The sequence below is a fragment of the Festucalex cinctus genome, chromosome 21, assembly GCF_051991245.1.
Source record: "Festucalex cinctus isolate MCC-2025b chromosome 21, RoL_Fcin_1.0, whole genome shotgun sequence".
NCBI classification, from domain to species: Eukaryota; Metazoa; Chordata; class Actinopteri; order Syngnathiformes; family Syngnathidae; genus Festucalex; species Festucalex cinctus.
This window is the reverse complement of record NC_135431.1, coordinates 220,403-240,646: the sequence shown is the minus strand read 5'-3', so window position 1 is coordinate 240,646 and position 20,244 is coordinate 220,403. Positions and strand designations below refer to the sequence as shown.

The window sequence follows — 20,244 nt, the reverse complement described above, 5'->3', positions numbered from 1 at the left end:
TCGAGATGTATTATTTTTAGTAGCTGTTGCAACTAGTGATAGTATGAGACTTGAATTTTAACAATCTGCTTGTCATCATCGGCCAAAATGTCAAATGATTGAAATGACTTGTTGCAAATTCTTCTTTATTTGCTCTGATATGTACAAGAAACGCTCACGCGGGTCACATGACACGGCAACATTTGCGTGGCTTCACCTTTTGGTGTCCATCAAAACTCGTTGAAGGACTCGCTAACGACGACTTCGTCACGCTCGCTTTTACAATTCAAGTACAAAATAATAAACAGGTTTCTACTAGATTTGGAAGATGATAAAATATATTTCGAATTTTGAGCTGTCATATGCAAAATACAAGGCTACTGGAACTCACTTTTTTTTGGGGGGGGGGAGTGAAGGCAGTGGAGACGTTTTTCGTTTTTTTTTGGGATTGACGAACTTTGGCCGACTTCCTGCAAAATCTATACTCGACTTTCATCGGTGAGTTTTGGGCTAAAGAAAATAAAAATAAAAGCAAAAAAACAAATTCGATTTGAGCCATCAAGCTCACATGAAAATCAAAAACTGGGTGTTCTTATTTATCTTTTTTGTACTCTCATTTTTTGGTGCGGTGGTCCAGGAAAGAAAGAAGCGGGTTTTCCTGGCCGCTGCAGCCAAATTAAAACGGTAACAAAATGCTTACAAAAAATGGGCTGATAGTGTGTGAGGCTGATTGGCCAATTTTTTTTGGGGGGGTGACAGAGACTCTCCACACTTTAGCTTTTGACGTCGCAAACCCGGACGTGCGTTTTGTGCAGTTTTGGTGCGCATCTCAGTGTCCGTGCATGTCGGCCGGCGGCGCGGCGGCGGCGCTCAGGTACTGCCAGCTGACGGCGGCCAGCAGCATGGCGGCCGACAGGTAGACGGGCGACAGGTGCGGGCTCCTGACGGGCGGGCCGGACGAGCCGCATTTGTCTCCGATCAGCGCCAGCACGCGCAGCGTCTCGTCCCGCGACGGGTCCGACGGCGACACCTTGCGCGCAATCTGCAAAAGGGAAATGATTGGTGGGGGAAACAAAGAAAAAGAAAGAAAGACGGCCCACCTCTTGGCTGTATCGGCGGACGATGTCGCGCACGGCCGCCATGTTGGTGGCCTCCATCATGAGCGTGACGGCCTGCCCCTTTCGGATTTTCACCACGCCCTCAAACACCCTCGGGTTGTTGTAGCACGACGACAGCGTCGCTATCGCCATCACCTGGCCGACAGAAGCAATCGCAGCTCAGCCAACAGCAAACAACTCAAGTCCAGCGGCGTTTGGAAAGCGCTCTTTTGAAACCAAATAGTCAGAAGCCGCATTCGAGCGGATCCGCCGTCACCTGAGGGATGGCGCAGAAATTGAAGACGCTCTGGTTGCGCAGGCGCGCCAGGTAGGCGATGACGTCCGGCACGTGGCGCAGCGCGTCCGTCACCAGCAGGTTGAGACACGCCACGGCCGATTCCAACTTCTCCGGCTGCGCCAAATCCTCCAGGCGGCCCGCAAACTGGCTCCACGCCTTGCGTGCGCAAATAAAAAACAAAAACAACACGCGTTGCCAGCGATACATGATCAGGTGGGGGAAGACGAAAACAAAACTAAACTAAAAATAAAAGACAGTCTTGTGAATGAAATAAAATAAAAACAAACATGCTTTTAAAAAAAATGAAAACTAACTCGAATGACAGCAAAAATGATTTGAAGTCGATTTCTTTTGATATGAACCAGAATAAGGACGTTTGAAAGTGTGTCACACAAGAGTGATGTCATCAAGCAGCAGCCAATAGGAAAGCACCAAAAGATCACATCGCTCACATGCTCTTTCAAGTCATACACATTTAAAAAAATAAGATAAAATACAAAACTAATACTGAAACTAACATTTAAAAAAACAAACAAACTAATACTAAAATAAATATAAAAAATAATACTGAAATTAACATTAAAAAACGCACTAATAGTGAAACTAACATAACAAAAAACTCAAACTAATATTGAAACTAACTTTTTTTTAAACTATAACTAATACTGAAACTAACATTAAAAAATACATTTTTAAAAAAAAACTAATACTGAAACTAACTTAAAAAAAAAAACCTAATACTGAAACTAACATAAAAAAAACCTTAAACTAATACTGAAAATAAACAAATAATAATAATACTGAAATGAACATAAAAAAACCTAATACTGAAACTAACATAAAAAAAAACTTAAACTAATACTGAAAATAAACAAATAATAATAATACTGAAATGAACATAAAAAAAACTAATACTGAAACTAACATAAAAAAACCTAAAACTAATTCTGAAAATAAACAAATAATAATAATACTGAAATGAACATAAAAAAAAACTAATACTGAAACTAACTTAAAAAAAACCTAATACTGAAACTAACATAAAAAAAAACCTAAAACTAATACTGAAAATAAACAAATAATAATAATAATACTGAAATGAACATAAAAAAAAAACTAATACTGAAACTAACTTAAAAAAAAACAACTAATACTGAAAATAAACAAATAATAATAATACTGAAATGAACATAAAAAAACTAATACTGAGACTAACTAAAAGTAAGCTTTTATGAAGTAAAAAACGACTTCAAAGTAACTCAATTTAGGAAGGAGGAAATGTGGCGATGACCCCGCCCCCAAGCTATTTGTTTTGCTATTCCTTATTGGCGAGTGGATGCAAAGGTTCCCGCCCACCTCTTGTGGCCAGAAGGCCCGCCCCTCCCTGGTGTCCTCCAGGTAGTCTCGGATGATGTTGGTCTTCTGCAGGAAGAGGCCCATGGAGTTGGCCAGGTGAGCGTCCCGGCCCACCTGCGCCTCCTCCAGCCGCGACGCCGAGAACAGACGCGACAGGCCGATGCCCACCAGGCCCGCCACGTAGTGGCAATACTGCACGACACGACAAAACACGACAAGACAACAGGCCGCTTCAGCACTTGCTAACAAGTCACATGCTGCTTGCAACTCTCGCAGTCAAAAGGACTTGTTCTTTTCTTTTGGTTTTTCAACTCATTGACTGGCAGCCATTTTCACTCAAGAAACCGCCTGTTTACTGGATTTGGACTTTGCATTTTGCACTCATTTTGGGAGGAATTGAGCTTTTTTTCAACATGGTCCAGGTTGATCTCTTATACTCTGCTGCCACCTGCTGGCCGCTTTTGGAATAACTACCATTGCTTCAAGCATTCTCTGCAGTTCAGAGTTTGCATCAAAGAATTCTGGATGCTCTTGCATGAAGAAGAAGAAAAAACAAACACTTCAAACATGAACAAAAACAACATATTTGGACGTTTTCAGGTCGGAAGCTTCACCTTGTCCCACTCCTTCATGGACGCCACTTTCTTCTCCAGGAATTCGGCCATCCCCACTCCCATCCGGCGGCAGATATCCGAGATCACCTCGCGGTATTCCTCCGCCAGGTTTCGGAATTCCAACGAGATCTGACAAAATGATGGAGCCCAAACGATCAGACGAATCCGTCCAAAAGAACGTTTGGGACGGAAAACGGAAAACGTAAGGTGTCCCACCGTGGGGAAGTCCTCCAGAACTTGCCGGTCTTTCTCCCGGCTGTCGCTGAAGTTCCAGGCGTCCTGGTACAGGAAGGTGTGGAAGTCGTTGAGCATGGGAAGCTTCGTGTGCAGCGGGATGCTCATGTCGTCCTCCAGCGTGTCCAGCGCGCGCAGCACCAGGTAGAAAATGCACACGGCGTGTCTGAGGAGAAGAAGAAGACGACGACGACGACGACCGCCAGCCGCGCGTCACTTGGGCTGCTCGATTAGGGGAAAATAATAATAATAATAATAATCACTATTACTTTGGCAATCATTGAAATCATGATTATTTTTTGTGGTGCAAAACAAGAAAATGTTTCAGCAATTGTTAAGGCCAATTAAAAAAAAAAACAATACTACATAAGTTTGCATATAAATCTAATGCTAACTTTAAACTAATGCTAAGCTAATATTAAGGTAAAATGCTAATTTAGCATGCTAAACTAATACTGATGCTAGGCTAATCCTAAAATAATGTTAAGCTAATGCTAAACTTTAAACAAAACAATTATCGGCTTATTTATCGGTCTTAACATCCGCACTTTCTAAATGATTGGTTTATCGGTATCGATTGAAAATAGCATTATCGTGCATCCCAAATAAAAACATGTTTTTAAATGCTATATATAATATTACTGCTACTATTATTACTAGTGATGACTAGTTATGTAATCTTAACATAATGTATCCTTCAATTTCCATCTATTAGCAGTCAGCTTTCAGCATTCCCACGCAAAAAGTGCATTTAGTCTGGTATACTAATAAGTTGTTCTTACTAACAACAGAAAACATACAAAACATGTTTATCACAAGAAACTACAAATGTGGGTGTTTTCCCACGTGACTACCAATATTGCTAAAAATAAACAATGACGGGTGAACCGGATCGGCGCACAGACCATGGGGACGCAGCCCTCCCTCTCGGCGGAGGCCACGCTTGTTTGTGTACGACCCCTTCAGCCACCCCTCCTCCCCTCCCCTCCCCTCCCCTCCCTCACCTTAGCTCGCCGTCCAGGGCCTGAATGACAGCCGCGAAGCTCCTGCTGGTCTGGTTCAGGTACACGTAACACGTCCTCAGGCTCTGGCTCATGGACTCCTGGCACGACACACAACACAGGGCCGCGTGACGACCGAAGGCCAGCGACGTCGGGACGCTGGCCGAGCGGGCGGCCTCCCCCCGCAGGCCGCGCTCGCCGCCGCCGTCGCGCCTCCGCAGCAGCGAGCGCGGGCTGGCGGCCGTCGGGCCCCGCGGCGGCGCTGCCGCCGACAGAGAGCGCTTGAACACGGACAGCGAGATGGGACACTTGCAGCACGCCCCGGCGGCGGCGGCGGCCATGCGGGCGGGACGACGCCGCGACGGCGGCGGCGGCTTGGTAGAGGGCGAGCAGCCGAGTCCCGAGCCAACCTTGGAGCGCCAACGTTACGCCACTCAACGTGCGTGTTGTTGTTGGAGTCACGACGGGGGAAGCCCCGCCTTCCCCAGCAACTCGTTTCCTAGACGACCTCGAATAGATGCCATATTCGAGAGTGATTCGTTCGTCAGCGCCGTCGCCATATTGAATGTGTCAATATTAGGTCAAGATTAAATGTCTGTCGACATCTAGTGGCTGACAAGTGTAATAGCGCGAACCTGTGGTTCCTTCCACTGGGTTGCTACTTTTAAATGACGCCATTTGCGAACATCTCGACGTCGCACCGTATGCCGCAACGTTCGAGAATGTAATGCTCATTTTATTTACATGAATAAAACGTTTGGAGTCTTCCTTGTTGATACTCGCCGAGGTGACATTGGCATTAAAAACGGGATTGGCGGTCAAAACTCTTGACAAAATATGTCAGCCAGCATCTTGTCGAAGATGTGAAAGCTAATTTATTTTTCTACCTTTAGATGAAATGTCTTTTTTTTTTTTTTTTTTTCCCCATTTTTACTCACGTAATCCAATTTGGGCATGACGGCTCGGCAAGCTCCCATTTTAAATTTCAACAGGTTGTAAATCTCTTCCGGGTGTCCCAGAGACATGACGACGTCCATGTTGCCTCCTTAATCGGACGGGAGGAAGTGTGAAAAATGTGCTCGTGGATGCTCTCCATCCACGAGGAGAAAAAAAATTTGGAAAGATGCGCGAAGCTATATTGGAAAGAATGGGCTGCACTCTTTTTTTTTTTTTTTGTCTCCCGGTTGGGGCCAGATCGACTCACGCCTCCTATTGGCTGCCATCGAATGGGCTCAGGGCGGCAGTGGCCAATGAATGAGCAGAGCGGCTGGTGTGACGTCCCGCCTCCATGTACGTCACCACAGCACCGATTTTCATTGGCTCTTTGTTCATAAGGTGTCATCCAACCTGGCGACTCGTGGTAATGTACACTAAGCCGTGATTGGTCCTCCTGTGAGAGGAACGCCCACTTTATTTTTCCTACTTTAGATATTGAAAATAGCAACATATTTAAAATCACGTGCTTACACTATAGCTTGACTTGTTGACTTACTAACATAAGGTACACTTGCACAAAATATTTACATGTTTCTAAAGTTTTATTGCATCAAGTGAGCATAATTTTACATTCGACAGCAACTAACAAATAAATGTAACAAAAAGTTGATACACAAGTTAATTCTATAATGTGTCTCTATTGTTATAGTCCGTCATGTTATGTCGCTATCATAGCTGGTTGAACAAAGACACATTATTTGTAGTCAATAAATATTGTTTTCTGGAACAAAATGAAGTGAAATTGGATCATTTCCTGCAGCACTCTTGTTGGGAATCGCTGAAAATAAAAGATGACTTCCAATAGAAGTTGTGCTTTGCTGCCATCTTGTGGCAACTATAGGCAATTGTAAACCCTTTTGGGTGGTGTGGTGTCACACAAATTGTTCAATTGACGTCAGGATTTGCTTGCTAACGGTGAGAAATGACGAACCACTGTATTTATTGATTTAATTATTGTTTGTTTGAAAGATAGAAGAAGATTGAAGTGAAATGTTGAAAAATAAACAAGTTGACTCTCTTTTCTTAAACATGAATGAGAACCTGTCAACACATTTGCATCGTTTGCGCCATCTCAAAGAGAATCGAGTACAAGTCAATATTAGTGCATTCAAAAGGATGGGATTTTTTTTTTTTTTTTTTTTTTTAATGTTTTTGATACTGGAGTGGGGAAAACCCTCACTTGCAAGTTGCTATATAGTTATAGGTTGTTGTTGTTTTTTACACACTTGCCAGAAAAAAAATCGTGTACACTCATGATACACAATAAAAGCTGGTTGCTAATTGGCTGCTGATGCTGCAAATCAATACGACTGTCCAACAGCATCGCAATGTAAGTAGACGGACACAAGGGGGCGCTATTTTCATACACGAGGCCCATCTGCGCCATCTGTGGGAGTGAACACGGCGCCACTTGGCAATGGAGGAGAAATTCAGCGTTTGTCTACCTGGCGGAAGCATCCAAACTTCAACCTGCTTTTTAAGTCTACTAAAACCACTTGAGAACGCTCGTTCATTCCTCAAACACGCTAAGTGCCAAAAACAGCAAAGTTGACAAGTTGTGTCAAGAATTGACTGTGAACAACATTTTGCATCTTTCCTGACAAGATGACAACGTCGCCATCATTTGGAAAGACTTGGCAGATGATCTGATCTTGATATTTTGTGGCTAAAGCTTTGCCGAGTAACGCTGAAATGTCGACGAATGACATCGTTGCCACATCTCGTCACGTGCGTGCGCAAAGTGGGCCGACTCCACATGTCAAATACTGACCTGCAAATTGAACTCTGACCTTCTCTATTGTCTCACACCACCGGATCGCCGGCAAAAGTTGATTTTCTTTCTTTTCTTTTGTTGCTGCTCTCTGAAGCTCCGCCTCCGCCCGCTTTCTCTCTAAGCCAAGATGAGGTTGTTCCACGGCTCGGCTTTGGAGCCGGCGGGGCCGCCGGGGGCCATCTTGCGAGCCAGGGGCCCGCCTTGAGACGTCACGTAGGCGGGCAGGGCGGAGATCTGCTGCCCAAAGGGAAAAGCACATCTTCAAAAGCCAAACAAAACGATGAGCGCGCCCGCATTTGTTCTGTACCTGCGCGTGCGCGTATAAAGCGAGCGTGTCGGGTTCCGACTTGATCCGCCGGACCTCCTCGGACGTGGCGGGGGAGCAGGAGGCGGGGCCACGGGGACTGCCGCCTGCCGTCACGGGGGTCCCCTCCTTGCTCAGCGGTCCTGACGTCAAACGCGCACAAACAAAGTGGGAAGGTGGAGCTTCGAAGGGGAAATGACCAAATATGGTCATCTGGCATCCGAGCGACACAATTTGCAGGCTAACCCGTTTGGTTCTTGGGTTTGCGCTTGCGGGTCTGGATGCCTTCTTTCTTCATGGCCAGGGGTCGCGGGACCTGCGGGGGAAAGATTTGGTCCACATGAAAAACAGCATTTGCTCCAGTTTTCTTTTCTTTTCTTTTCTTTTCTTTTTTTACCCCGTGCAGTTTCATGTAGAGTCCGCAGGCGTTGCAGACGGGCTCGCCGTCGGCGTTCCGCCGCCACAAGGTGGTGGTGCCGGTGTGGCAGTTGGTGCACGACAGGCCCACGCGGCGAGAGGCCGACTGGCGGACATCCACGTTCGTGGTGGTGCAAACAAATCATGGGAAGAAAAAAGAATATACACAAAAATCAAAAGAAAAAAAAAAAGGGGGTTGGCGGATCGATCCAAATATCGATATTATCAATATCAATATTGATGCATTCTCATCAGGACAAGAAAGTTGTTTTTTATCTAATGATAAACTTTCTCATGCAAATGAGAATGTTTTCTTGTTCCTAATTAATCGCATAACTTCAATAATTAACTGACAATTAAGCACAAATTTTATATCTGTTCTCAATGTACAATCAAATATTTTTTACGTTTTCATACTCTTGTTTACAGAAAAGTGGGGGAAAAAAGTTCAACTAACAAATATGCCTCCATCTTTTAGTCATTTAGCAAGTCATAAAATTGAGTTAGTTAACTCATTTGCTCCCAAAAACATCTAAATACGTTCTATTTGAAATATTACCATGCTCCCAAACATATTTATAATTTTTTTTTTTTTAATGCAAGCATACAGAAGGCTTTGACGCAACCTCTGAAGAGAATGCTTGAAGCAAAAGTAGTCATGACAAAAACGGTCAGCAGGTGGCAGCAGAGAGCCACAAAAGAACAAGCAGGCTCATGTTGCAACAAGCTCTTTTTCACCAGGAATGTGAATATTGATCAAACTTAGCTCGATTCTAATGCAAAACCGAAACAAATGGAAATAGACTTTTTTTTTTTTTCCCTGATGAAGGAGACTCCTCAAATCTTTCTTTTGTAAGACGTTGGTGACCGATCAGTTGATTTTTCTCTTCACATTAAGAGCTCCGTAATGTTTAACATGAAGAAACCTGCGCACATTTTTCTCCACAAATGGCTGCATTATTGTTCTGATTTTGACATTGCTGACTTTTGACAGGCTTGGCAAATGATCCCTTCCAAAAATGCGTCCGTTTCAGTTGAAACGGCGTCCGACTGAACAGGAAGGAAAGCGGCGGAACCGACCAGTCGCCTCTGCGGCTTGATGAGCGGCCTGTTGACGCCGTTCATCTTGTGGTAGAGTCCGCAGGCGTTGCACAGGTAGTGTCCCGTGCCGTCGCGCCGCCACAGCGGCGTGGACATGGCGCCGCAGTTGACGCACTCGCGACCCTCGCCAAAGTCCTCAAACAGATCTGCAAAAAATCAAAAGCAATCAATCCCACAATGCCACATTTAGGCCATAGGACGAGTTACAAATGTTTGCACACAAAAAAAAGCGCAATGATAAGTAAAACTGCTGAATGAACAATTCTGAGCTCTCTTATTAAAAAAACAGCAAGTGTGATGTCATTTTCAGTCTGCAAGTGGCAAAAAAAAAAATTGTCAAAAGAATATTTGACCAATTGAAATGAATTCAATCTTGCTGCTGAAAACGTCTCAATGAGTCATTTGTCGTTTTTTTTGCATTTGCTGGTTTGGTGATGAGTGAACAACTTTTTGTCGTTCACTTGATATTTTTGCAACCAAAACATTTTTTTTTTTTTTTTAATCTAGATGACGTCTCTGCATCAAAACCTTCAAGTGGCGCTTGCGTGTTTGTTTGTTTGCATATCTGAAGAAGATAAAGAAGGTCTGCATGGAAATGGAAGCTTCGCACGATTATTCTGGGCAAGTCAGATAAAAGGTGACGTCGGCACACGTTAGTTCCAAATTCATGTGCTGCTATCATTTTTCTTTTTCTTTTTTGTAATACGAGTATTGCGACACGGTGACGAGATGTCATCCAAGGCTGAGAGCAAAAAAACTCAAAAAAAAACGGAAGCTAACCTTGAGTGCGGAAGCTCATGTAGCCAACACATCCACGCAAGACAATACACTTGCAAGTGGCAAAAAAAAAAAAAAAAAAAATGTCAGCCTGCCTCCTTATCAGGACCAACATTTAAAAAAAAAAAAAAAAAAAAAAAAATCACTTTAGCACCCCAGCAGGGCAAAGGTCAAAGTGGGAAAACTCAACGACGAAGCTGGAAAAATGGATGACGTCATTAAATTCAAAGGCTGCCAATTGACTGATCACACAATGTGATTGATTTTGTGCTTCTGATCAGATTTGTGTTGATGTGATTTTCAGTCAAATTGGATCAATCGTCTTATCTCAACTCACTTCTTTTTCTTTTTCTTTTTTTTCTCCTTCAGTTTTCTTCTACAACTTCAAGAAAATCACTGATGGAGCAAATTACATATTAATAATATTTCATGTCATGTTCAATGTCCATTAATAGAAAATATGAAATGTTATATAGTAAAAAAAAAAAAAAAAAGGCGTCTCCATCTGTTTACGTTAAAACCCTGTTTGAAATTCAGTTTGAACTGTTTCAGAAAAAAATGCATATTTCAAATGTAAGTATATTATTTATCATGCTATCAAATTCATTGAGTTGACTCTTTTCCACAGTATAAATAAAACACTTTTGATTTTCTAATGATTGCCCCAAAATAATTTGTAATTAAAAATAACGTGCTAGTGACGTTCTATTTTCATCTGGTATTCTTTTCTGGAAGGGGGAAAGTAGATATTTCAATTTTTGATAAATATCAATTTAATCGTATACAAACAAAAAAAATGTCGTTAGGCCTGTGCAGAATTGAGCTCGCTGACGTTTGCAAAAAAAAAGAAGAAAAAAAAGTTTGAGTTGAAAGAAATGCGATTGAAAAGAATTGAAATCAAAAGTTCATTTGGTTGACATTGAACAAGGAAATGGATCGTTTGCAATTTTTGTGGTTATAATCTGAGCAACAAAAAATGCATTTTCGACGGCGAGGGGAGAATAACTTCCAAATGTTTCACTTTTGGGCCTGCAGCATCTTTCGACGAAAAAGAAAGTTTGACTTTTTTTGGGGTGACCTTTTCTTTCGTGAAAGCTGCTCACCGATGTTGTGAAGTCGCGCGGGGCCGCTCGCGTGAGTCGCGCCTGCCGGCAGGCCGGCCGGCTGCACGGGACTCTCCAAGGGGGACGCCGACGACCACGTCGCGCCCACCTGGCCGCTCATGTAGGCCGGGTAGGGGCTGTGCTGCGGCTGCGGCTGCGGCTGGTAAGAGGCGAGGCCCCGGCCGCCGTAGTGCTCTCGCCCGCCGGCGGACATGGCCAGCGGGCTTCCGTACGAGGCCGCCGCCGCCGCCGCCTGCTCCTTGGCGGACAGCGGCGGCGGGCTGGCGGAGAAGCTGAAGCGCGGCGAGTGGTTGTAGGCCGCCTCGTGAGGAGGCCAAGCGGCCGAGTGTGCGGACGCGGACGCCGCCGCCGGGTAGGTCAGGCCGGGGATCATCGGCGTCACCTGCACCCGCGCGCCGGGCACGTACACGGGCGACGAGCTGGCGTGGAGGAAGCCGCCACCGCCGCCGCCGCCGCCCTCGTACGGAGGCGGCCCGTGCAGGTTGCTGCCGCTCATGAGTCCCGCATGGTACATGCTGCAGGCCTCTCGTGCATGTGCATAAGCATCACCCACCCCCCCAAAAAAAAGATAACTTGAAAAAAAGTCAAGTAAAAAATAACAAAAAGTCAAGTGAGAGAAGTGGTCGTTGCTCCTTCGTGCCGCTGCGGAAGCTGAATCGTGCAGGCGAGCGATTGAAGCTTCTCAAATGAGCAAGTGTGAAGGGACACAAAAGAGGAGGAGTGCAAGAGAAGAGAATTCACCTCGGCCGCATCTTTCTTCTCTCTCTCGCGAACAAAAATTAAACAAAAAAAAAGTCACGACGTTTACTTGAAGCAAAGGTTCTGCATTGTTTTCAGTTCGGCAAAACAAATAAGAACGCTAAACTTTTGGGAGTTATTAATAACCCAATTGAACATGGTCAAAAATCAACTGAGACTTTTCTTTTTTTTTTTAAAGTTATTTCAAAACGTTGAGTCAAATTCAATAAGAACCATACAATTGTTTTGTGGCTTTTTGCGGGTCCATTTCCAACCCAATTCAATTTGAATTTGAACAATTCAACCCAAAAAGTTTTTTGACACACTTCATTGGGTCATTTGATTTGCCCCCCCCCCCCAAAAAAAAACAAAAAAATATGGGTTAATATTTAATTTGCCCCAACGTTTTGAAATGAATATCAATTCAGTCAAAATATTGGCTCAAACAAATAAGCAACAAATTGGCTTATTCAATTATTTGTACCCAACATTCAGTTATTAAACCAAAAACGTTTTTGACCCAGTCCATTGGGTTCTTACATTTAAAATAAATAAATAAAATAACCCACAAAACAACCCCCAAAAGTATTAGCTTTTTTTGTAGGTTGTTAATATAATTTGTTTCAATAAGAACCCACAATTGTTTTGTGGGTTCTTCATTTGAGGCATCATATCAATAAATAATCCACAAAACAAGCCAATTTGTGGCTCATTCGTTTGAGTCAACTTTTTGGGTTGAGTTGCTCCATTTTTGGGGAAAACCCAATTTGGGTTATTTTTGACCCAACTGTTTTTGGAGTGCACGTTTGCAAATGATTCCCGTGGCAGCTTCTCCAAAATGTGAAGTTGAGCAAAACATTCGAGAGATCGTCCGCTTGCTTTCTTCTTTTTTGGTTTTTGTTTCTTTTGTTGTTGTCCAGTAAGTCGCTTGCGTGTTTGCACACGTCAACTTGGATCACTGACGAAGAGCAAGCATGCGCGCGCGCGTGCGCATGCGCGCGAAAGCAAGCGTGAGGCCGTCCATTCCGAGAGCAAACAAATGTGAAACAAACGCAACTGAATGACAATTCATTCATTCATTCATTCCAATCTCAAGGTGACTTTTTAGGACCGTCACCATCAAACATTTTTTTTTACAATCAATGATTTCATCCAATAATGGGGTGAAATGTGATTTTGCATTACATTAGGGATGTAACGATAACGGCAATCAATATCGTGATATATCGCGACATGAAAACTGCCACCAAATATTGTCATTATATACAAGCAAAAACAAACAATTGCTTTGACTTTGGAAAACAATGACTAACTAATGATCTTTGCCCATTTTCTTCCCGTTTACCGACCCAACCAGCGAGTGAAAACAATTTGTTCACGTTGACACGATTGACAGATGAATGGATGAGTGAAACAATCGGGAGTTATATTGCGGCTTTGCGTAAGTTCAACACAAACATCCAAAATGAAGCGAAATTGTCAGAAACTTGATTTTGTTCTATTGCATCCGACTGGGCCAAGAGCTCCGCCCACTTTTGCTGTTCTGTTCACAATGAATGAATGTTTTTGTTTTTTGTTGTTTTGAGTGACATCCTGCAGGGTCAAGGTATGTCACCCAATCCAAAAAAGTTCAGGAAATGCAAGCCACAAAAAATCGGCACCAGGAAAACGTGTCGGCTGGGCCAGAATCTCAATCATGTGCACGGGGGTCACCGACCCCCCACAAAAAAAACTGCTGTCTCCAGGAAGACGACATCATCACACGATGACGCAGGAAAAAAACGACAGAGCGAAGACGCCGATAACACGTCTTGCGTCCTTTTCACTGCAGCGACACAAAAATCATTCCTTTGAATTTCATTTCATAGATATTTTTTTTTTTAAAATAATGGATATCAGGTTTTATGAATTGATATCGGGCTCTGAAAAGGAAAACCGATGTGATATCGATGAATCCATTTTGCCCTTCCACCAACAACTTTCTTCTTGACTACAAAACTTTTTTTTTTTTTTTCCCTAAATTGTGCGACATTGCGTTTATCGTCTTATTTTTGCTTTCGTGTCCGATGCCTCAACGCGTTTGTGTCCCTCCGAACGGATGCCGTTTCCCGCTCTTCTTCTCAAAAAGTGGAAAGCGATGCAACGTCGCCATCTACAGGGATCCGTTACAGTGCTGCTTAAACATGACAATTATTTTTGCTCCCAAAAAAAAAAAAAAATCGACTTGGATGACTTGTGTCCTGATAAACAGAAAAGTGGTGACTTTTTTTTTTTTTCAATTTTTGATGTCATCTCGAGTATATTCGACTGGACGCGCTTGTTGTGTGGAAAATCGTTTGAGTGAGTGTTTGGTTGTGTATTTTTAGCCTGAAAAGACGAACACGGGTCCTCGTGTTGATAAGAAGCGGCCAAAGTCCGCGAGGAACAAACAGGCAACGTGCGCACGTTATTGCGTTTGTCCACATGCAACCGAGTCCAATACGATGAGTTGGTTTTTTCTTTTGTTTTGCTTTGCTTTTTTAAAGCGCTAAACGTGACAAAAATTTTTACTTGCGTTTACCGAACTTCCACTTGTCGGGTTAGCATGCGTTAAAACTACATTTGATGTTTACTAAACTAAATATTATGGGAAAAATGCACATTAAAAAAAAAATAAAAATAACTAAACCAAAACTAATACTGACACTAACTAAAACAAAGCATTTATTAAATAACTCAAACTAATAAAAATTAACAAGCAACCATAAAACTAATTCAAACATTTCAAAAGACAATTTCATTCAGGAAATACTAAATATGAAATTGCTTTGTAAAAAACGAACTGAAACGACATTTGACATTTCCAAAACTAAAACCAGAATGATGAGTTTTCCTCTTTGGTCATGAATTGAACGCATGAGCCTTTGGGGATGATTTGAAATACCATTTGAAGTCCGTTTATTTTTATATTCATTATCGAGATGACGTCGCTCCCATGCTTTTTTTTTTGTTTTAAATATTGCACACAAGTAATATACATTCTTTTAAAGTAAAATAATAACTCAAACTAATAAAAAACTAACAGAACCACCCTGGAAACAAATGAAAACTTAAAATAAATCAAAACGAAAACAAATTCTTCAAATGAAAATGAAACTTGCCAAAGTATAATAATCATAATCCTCCGTCAACGTGAGCTTTTTGTTTGCAAACGTCAGGTTAGGTAAAGGTGAGATGACATCATCATCACAACAAAGGGGTCACTCAGAGTTCATTGAGCAGGTAAGGTCACAAGACATGTCAAGATGGCGGGCGCCAAGGCCACGCCCATTTTCTGCCTGCCAGTCAAAGGTTAACTTGAAGCCCTCAAGTGTTTCCATGCAAGCAAGACACTTTGGGTGGCTCGCCCGGGAAGGAGCAAAAAGGGGAGGGGCGTCAGAAAAAGAAGATGGCAGCAGACGGACGGGAGTCGCAGCGGGAAACAAAAAACAAGAAGAGGCTGCGTGAGGCTCTTATCTGTGTCCGACTCTTATCCAGCGCCGGCCCGGCCCGTTCTGTTAGTGTAACCCCGATTGCCTCCCTCCCTCTCTCGCTCGCTCTTCTCCTCCTTCCACCTCATCCCTGGAAACAAACGCTTATCAGCAGCGGCGGGGGCTGACGTCATGGGGGCCCGCCAGCGCCAGGGGCCGGGGCCCGGAGACGCAGGCTGATAAGCGTTGGCTGTGGGAACCGACAAACCCGATCCGACCCGGCCCACGTGCGCGCTCGCGCCGTGTCCGATACCACGAGTTCAATCGGCGATAGAGAAAATCGCTTTTCAACAGCAAAAGCAACTTTTCATGGTCATATTTTGGAATGGATGGTTGACGTTTCACAATTCCGTTCCATATCGATTCGGATTCATTTGATAATCGATTCATTTTGACAGCTCTCGTTTGAATGGACAGTCAAACGTGTCGACGCGTTTCCTTCCAAAAAATTGATTTCTCCAAAACTGCAAATTACTTCACGTGATGCACTTTTTGATCGTTGGCAGCATTTTTTCATTGCCGCGTCCGATGAATTGTTTGGGACGGGGTCATCGGGTGCAAGTTTGGTTTTTTCCAAGTTGTCCATTTTCACAGGTGCAGAACTGGCGCAAGCCCCGCCCCCCCCGTCGACTCCCACGCCGGCCGGCGTTTTTCAAAGCTCGCTAATGAGCAAGCTTTGACGGCGTTTGGCACTTTTCTGCTTTTTGGGAGGGAATTGAACGGGTGGTCAATTTGCAAGCTCCTCGCCACGTTTTCCCAGATGGATCTGTCGGATGGGGAGTGGAGACGCTCTTATCGCCGGCTCGTCCCCGATAAGACGGGAGACGATTTGTTAACGCTTCGGTCCCACCATTGTGTGTGCGTGCGTGTTGCCGACGGCGCCCTCTCTCTCTTTCTGACCTCTGCTGGGTCGAGCGAGTGGGAGGAACAAAAGGGCGGCCTTGACAGACGCCGGCGCAGCGGAGGGGGGAGGACGAGCGCAAGAATCGGGCGGGGAATTAAAAGAAAGAAAGAAGGCGAGCCTTGTTTTCGCTCCCTCCTGAAACGGCGGCCTTGAGTGCGAGGACCTGCACCGCCATCCAAGAGCCAACGACGACACCTCATTTGCAAATGGAACATTTCATACTTTCCAAACTCAACAAAACAAACTTATGTATTGAGGGCCATGTATAATTTATTTATTTTCAAGAGGGCGGCGGCAATATTCCAAAAGAAAAAAACAAAAAAAAAACTTGCAATTTTTCCAGTTTCTTAAGTGGCAAAATTTGCAAGAAAAAAAAACAAAACTTGCGAGTTTAGAAAGTGGCACCAGTGAATCAAAATATTACAGTATTATGATCCTAAAAATGTATAAATTGCATTTTGACAAGAAAAAAAAAAATACTACAAAGCAAAGCTAAAGTCGCCCCGTTAAGATGACAATTTTATTCATCTCAATCTGACTCTTATAATGCGTTATTTATTATTTTGAAGCGTGTCCAAGTTTGTATTCAACATGTCCTCCCTTTTGTTTCTTGGCTGTTGATTGAAAGCAGCCAAATTGTCCTTTCAAGTGGACACAGGCAATTTGCTGTTGCATCCCCAAGGCGGCCGAAGGAACGTTTGCTCCTTTCGCCGCCGTCAACGCGTCTTTCCGTGCGTCCGTCCAAAGGCAAGATTTGGAGGGAGGCGTGGAGCGTCCCAAGCGTGCAAATGTTGGCGCCTGTTGGCGGACGGCCAATCCATCAAAGCTGATCATCGCAGTAAACGACACAAAGCGGAACCAAACGTCTATGGAAGCGCCGCGTTCGCTATGGACTCTCATCTCCCGTCATGCGAGCGAGTGGCAGCGGGACGCACGTATGATATGGAAACATCGGCGCAGTGACAACCAGGTCTTTTTTAGGAGATACACCGTCGCTTTAAGACCTCCAATCCCAACCCTGATAACCTTTGGCTGACCGCTTAGTACTTCCGGGGTCAAAAGTCACATGCTGGCTGGGCAGAGTGACAGCGGGCGTCGTGCCACTGGATGACAGACATTTCCCCCCCCCCCCCCCCCAACACACTTTCAGTGACACCGTGTGTGTGCGTGTGTGTGTGTCACTAACCTTGGGGTAGGCCAGGAGGCGGTCCTTCAGTCGGCGAGCACCAAGACATCAACGGCCGTCGCGTCGCACAACTCGTCATCTGGAAAAAGGAATCGATTCAAGATTACAATCATACGATACGCAATACAAGGCTATATTTTTTGAAACAATCTTCAAACTGCTCTTTTCTTCACGCCGACTACACTTTAGTCTGTTTTTCTTTTTTTAATTTCTTGTTAACAAAGAAAACTTTCTGTCAACAAATGTCAGTCAGTTACATCGTCACTCGTTTCATTTTATAAACTGACGCATTATTTTTTTGTGTAACGTTGCAAACTTCAATGAATAAAATGACTTCAATATTCAATCCAATTAAATTCATATTCCTCAGAAATTGTGTGCTTCAAAAAGTCAAACCATAAAATATGTTTTCAAATGTTAAAATTGAAAACATAATTTTTCATAGAAACGTGTACAAAAGTGAGTCAGTTGCTGGACGGATGTAAAAAAAAAAAAAAAAAAGTGCGTTCATGCGTCTTGTTCTTGCGTCCATTTCCCCAGCACTCTTATGAGGCACCCCCCCTAGTGGTCTGCCATGTAATTGCTCAATAAGTCATCAACAAACGGAGTCATCCTAGTGGCTGTCGATTCACCACAAATATTGCAATACTTGCGTAAGCGTATCAATAATCTATCAGGAGACAAAGTATCACGATTTATCGTCATATCGTCACACTCCCAATTATGATTTGTTGTGGATTTGCTCGGGATCCATCTGAGGGCGATCACTTCGACCGCCAGCAATCGGAAAACTCTTGAAATTGTTGCAAAATGGCGATTGAAGATTTGAAGAGGCTCCTCCCAAAAATAACAAGTGTCAAATATTTCTTGTCCTAATTGGCCCGTCCGGCATCCTTACGTCTCATTCCCAACAAAACGGAACCAGGAACTTTCTTTTTTTTTTTTTTTTCCTCTTTCTTGGAAACGACCGTCTCTTCGCACGTTCAGGTTGTTACAACGGATAACGACCCCCCCACGTATCCACCATCAATCGTGGTTTGTGTGACGTGTTTAGGTTCAGCGTCTTCCTGCCGCTGCGGCGTACTTGAGCTTTATCAGCGGCGCTAGTCTAAGCTGGAAGTCTGCGTGACGTCTGGGCAAAAAAAAAAAAAAAAAAATCATTTGGGATCTCCTCAAGGCCGGTCGGTCGTCACGACGATAATCGGCCGTTTATCTCATCGGCAGTCTGCAGGTTTCGGAAATGTCCCTTCTTCAACACAGCTGATTCTTGGAGTCGGGAAATCTATAAAACCTGCAGGACTCAGGACTCCTGCAGTTTGCCACCCCTCATCTCGATTCTTCTCCATTCCCACCTGCAAAATGGAAACCTGTGCACAAATGTTGACATCTCAACTTAGACACTTTTGCGCTCACGCTTGCACGCAAATGGCCGCCCGCTTCGTCTTATCTGCCGACGTCTGGATTTTTGGCCTGTTTTCCTGCCGCTTCTCTTTGTTCAAGAAACACTACTTGAGCAGACGTGACGTGACAATCGCCAAAGGAATGTCGAAATTGGCATGTGGAAGTTTGCCAGTGACTATTTGGTGTCAAGCAAGAAATGACATCTTGACACATTTGTCAGATGATACCCAGACACACGGGATCCCTGCCAACATAAACCCCCAGAATGCTTTGCTACAAACGGAGGATTGAGGAGGAGGAGGAGGATGTTGTTGGGAGTCGGCATCGGGCGGAGAGGAGAGGAGAGCGGGACTCACCGGCGCCATTCCCGTCCCGATGGAAACTTATCTCCTGACTCTCACCACGATCGGGCCTGTCCAAAAAATGAAATAAATAAACACGTGTTCAGTCAGCAACCGGTCAACTGACATCGTTGTCCAATCAGAAGATCAATCCTTGCCCATCCACATCCACCGTCAAAAAGATTTTATTGGCATCGAAAATAAAGCACACCGCAACACTGGTACAAGTTGAGCAACTACAAATACAAATATTGAAATACATTCACTTGAACTCGACTAAATGTGAAAAGGTGCCATTGGGGAGCTGCTAATGGAACATCGTTTGCGTTATCTTCTCTTAGGTGGCCCCCTAGCGATGGACTTGCTGCAGTGCAGCACTGAAGCAAACTCATGTCGAACAGCAGGAAAATGCATAAAAAAAAAAATAAAAAAAACAAAAAAAAGTACATGAGTCGGTGGGTGGCGTCACGCAGGTGTGTTATTACGTTATGTATCATTGAAGAAAATAGAAGGAAAAAAAAAACGTACCTGCTTCTCGGGCATTGTGTACTCGGTGTAGCCGACTGTAATCCGCTGGAGAAAAGAGCCCGTCTCACCGCTTTCAACATGACTGCTACTCAGAAAACTTGCACTCCACTACAGCGACAAAAGACAAGAAAAACACACGCGCACACTAAACTGACAGTAATAAGGCGTCATAAGTACGAGCTGGTGTTCAAGTTAGTTGGCAGGACGCTATCAAATAAAACAACGTCGTGTTTTATCGTTGCTTGCACTCATTAAACTTGTTTTGACACCTGCCTGAATGAACAAATCGCCACACGGTGCGTTTTGTAACGTCACTTCCTGTCACGTGAACCTACTAGGCGCTACTATTGGCCCTGGGCATCTCGAGGCGTTGCTCAACGTCAACGTTTGACTCCACCTACGTGGATTCTCGAACAGTCTTTTTTTTTGGCGGGTTTGTGTGGCATCTTATGACATCACACTTACTATTTAATTATAAGTTAGCCCATTAGAAAGAGCTTTAGTATTATTTATAAAAAAAACCCCGCATATGAATACTTTTTTTTTTAAAGCCATGTGACGCATA

General features: G+C 43.8%; 2 protein-coding genes across 6 annotated transcripts; both read right to left on the bottom strand.

The window, feature by feature from the left end:
- Positions 1-108: 108 nt before the first annotated feature.
- Positions 109-7,365, bottom strand: fdft1 (farnesyl-diphosphate farnesyltransferase 1). 3 transcript variants are annotated; one of them, XM_077511281.1, is made up of 8 exons: positions 7,347-7,365; positions 4,583-4,680; positions 3,561-3,744; positions 3,345-3,473; positions 2,731-2,922; positions 1,354-1,530; positions 1,080-1,232; positions 109-1,021 (listed from the first exon to the last, which is right to left on the bottom strand). In XM_077511281.1, exons 2-8 carry the CDS (start codon positions 4,672-4,674, stop codon positions 809-811), a joined length of 1,140 nt encoding a protein of 379 aa, XP_077367407.1. In that variant the 5' UTR covers positions 4,675-4,680; positions 7,347-7,365; the 3' UTR covers positions 109-808. The 3 variants fall into 3 exon arrangements, with proteins under 3 accessions (XP_077367407.1, XP_077367406.1, XP_077367405.1); XM_077511280.1 differs by lacking the exon at positions 7,347-7,365 and adding an exon at positions 5,518-5,744; XM_077511279.1 differs by lacking the exon at positions 7,347-7,365 and having other exon boundaries at positions 4,583-5,049.
- On the bottom strand, positions 6,099-12,056 carry gata4 (GATA binding protein 4). Of its 3 annotated transcripts, none has more exons than XM_077511282.1 (6): positions 11,052-12,053; positions 9,151-9,317; positions 8,051-8,176; positions 7,900-7,969; positions 7,657-7,796; positions 6,099-7,608 (listed from the first exon to the last, which is right to left on the bottom strand). In XM_077511282.1, the coding sequence occupies exons 1-6, from the start codon at positions 11,584-11,586 to the stop codon at positions 7,300-7,302; spliced, it is 1,347 nt and encodes a 448-aa protein (XP_077367408.1). In that variant the 5' UTR covers positions 11,587-12,053; the 3' UTR covers positions 6,099-7,299. The 3 variants fall into 3 exon arrangements, with proteins under 3 accessions (XP_077367408.1, XP_077367409.1, XP_077367410.1); XM_077511283.1 differs by having other exon boundaries at positions 7,316-7,586; positions 11,052-12,056; XM_077511284.1 differs by having other exon boundaries at positions 7,316-7,583; positions 11,052-12,054.
- Positions 12,057-20,244: the final 8,188 nt, after the last annotated feature.

Bases quoted from the DNA above. Each gene is read 5' to 3' on its own strand.
- fdft1 (XM_077511279.1), bottom strand. From the start codon at position 4,920: ATGGCCGCCGCCGCCGCCGGGGCGTGCTGCAAGTGTCCCATCTCGCTG. The intron at 3,745-4,582 runs GTGAGGGAGGGG...TCTTCTCCTCAG, and splicing joins GCCCTGGACGGCGAGCTAAG to ACACGCCGTGTGCATTTTCT. The intron at 1,022-1,079 runs GTGGGCCGTCTT...TCCCTTTTGCAG, and splicing joins TCCGCCGATACAGCCAAGAG to ATTGCGCGCAAGGTGTCGCC.
- gata4 (XM_077511282.1), bottom strand. From the start codon at position 11,586: ATGTACCATGCGGGACTCATGAGCGGCAGCAACCTGCACGGGCCGCCT. The intron at 9,318-11,051 runs GTGAGCAGCTTT...GATTTTTTGCAG, and splicing joins CGCGCGACTTCACAACATCG to ATCTGTTTGAGGACTTTGGC. The intron at 8,177-9,150 runs GTCGGTTCCGCC...GATGTCCGCCAG, and splicing joins TCAAGCCGCAGAGGCGACTG to TCGGCCTCTCGCCGCGTGGG.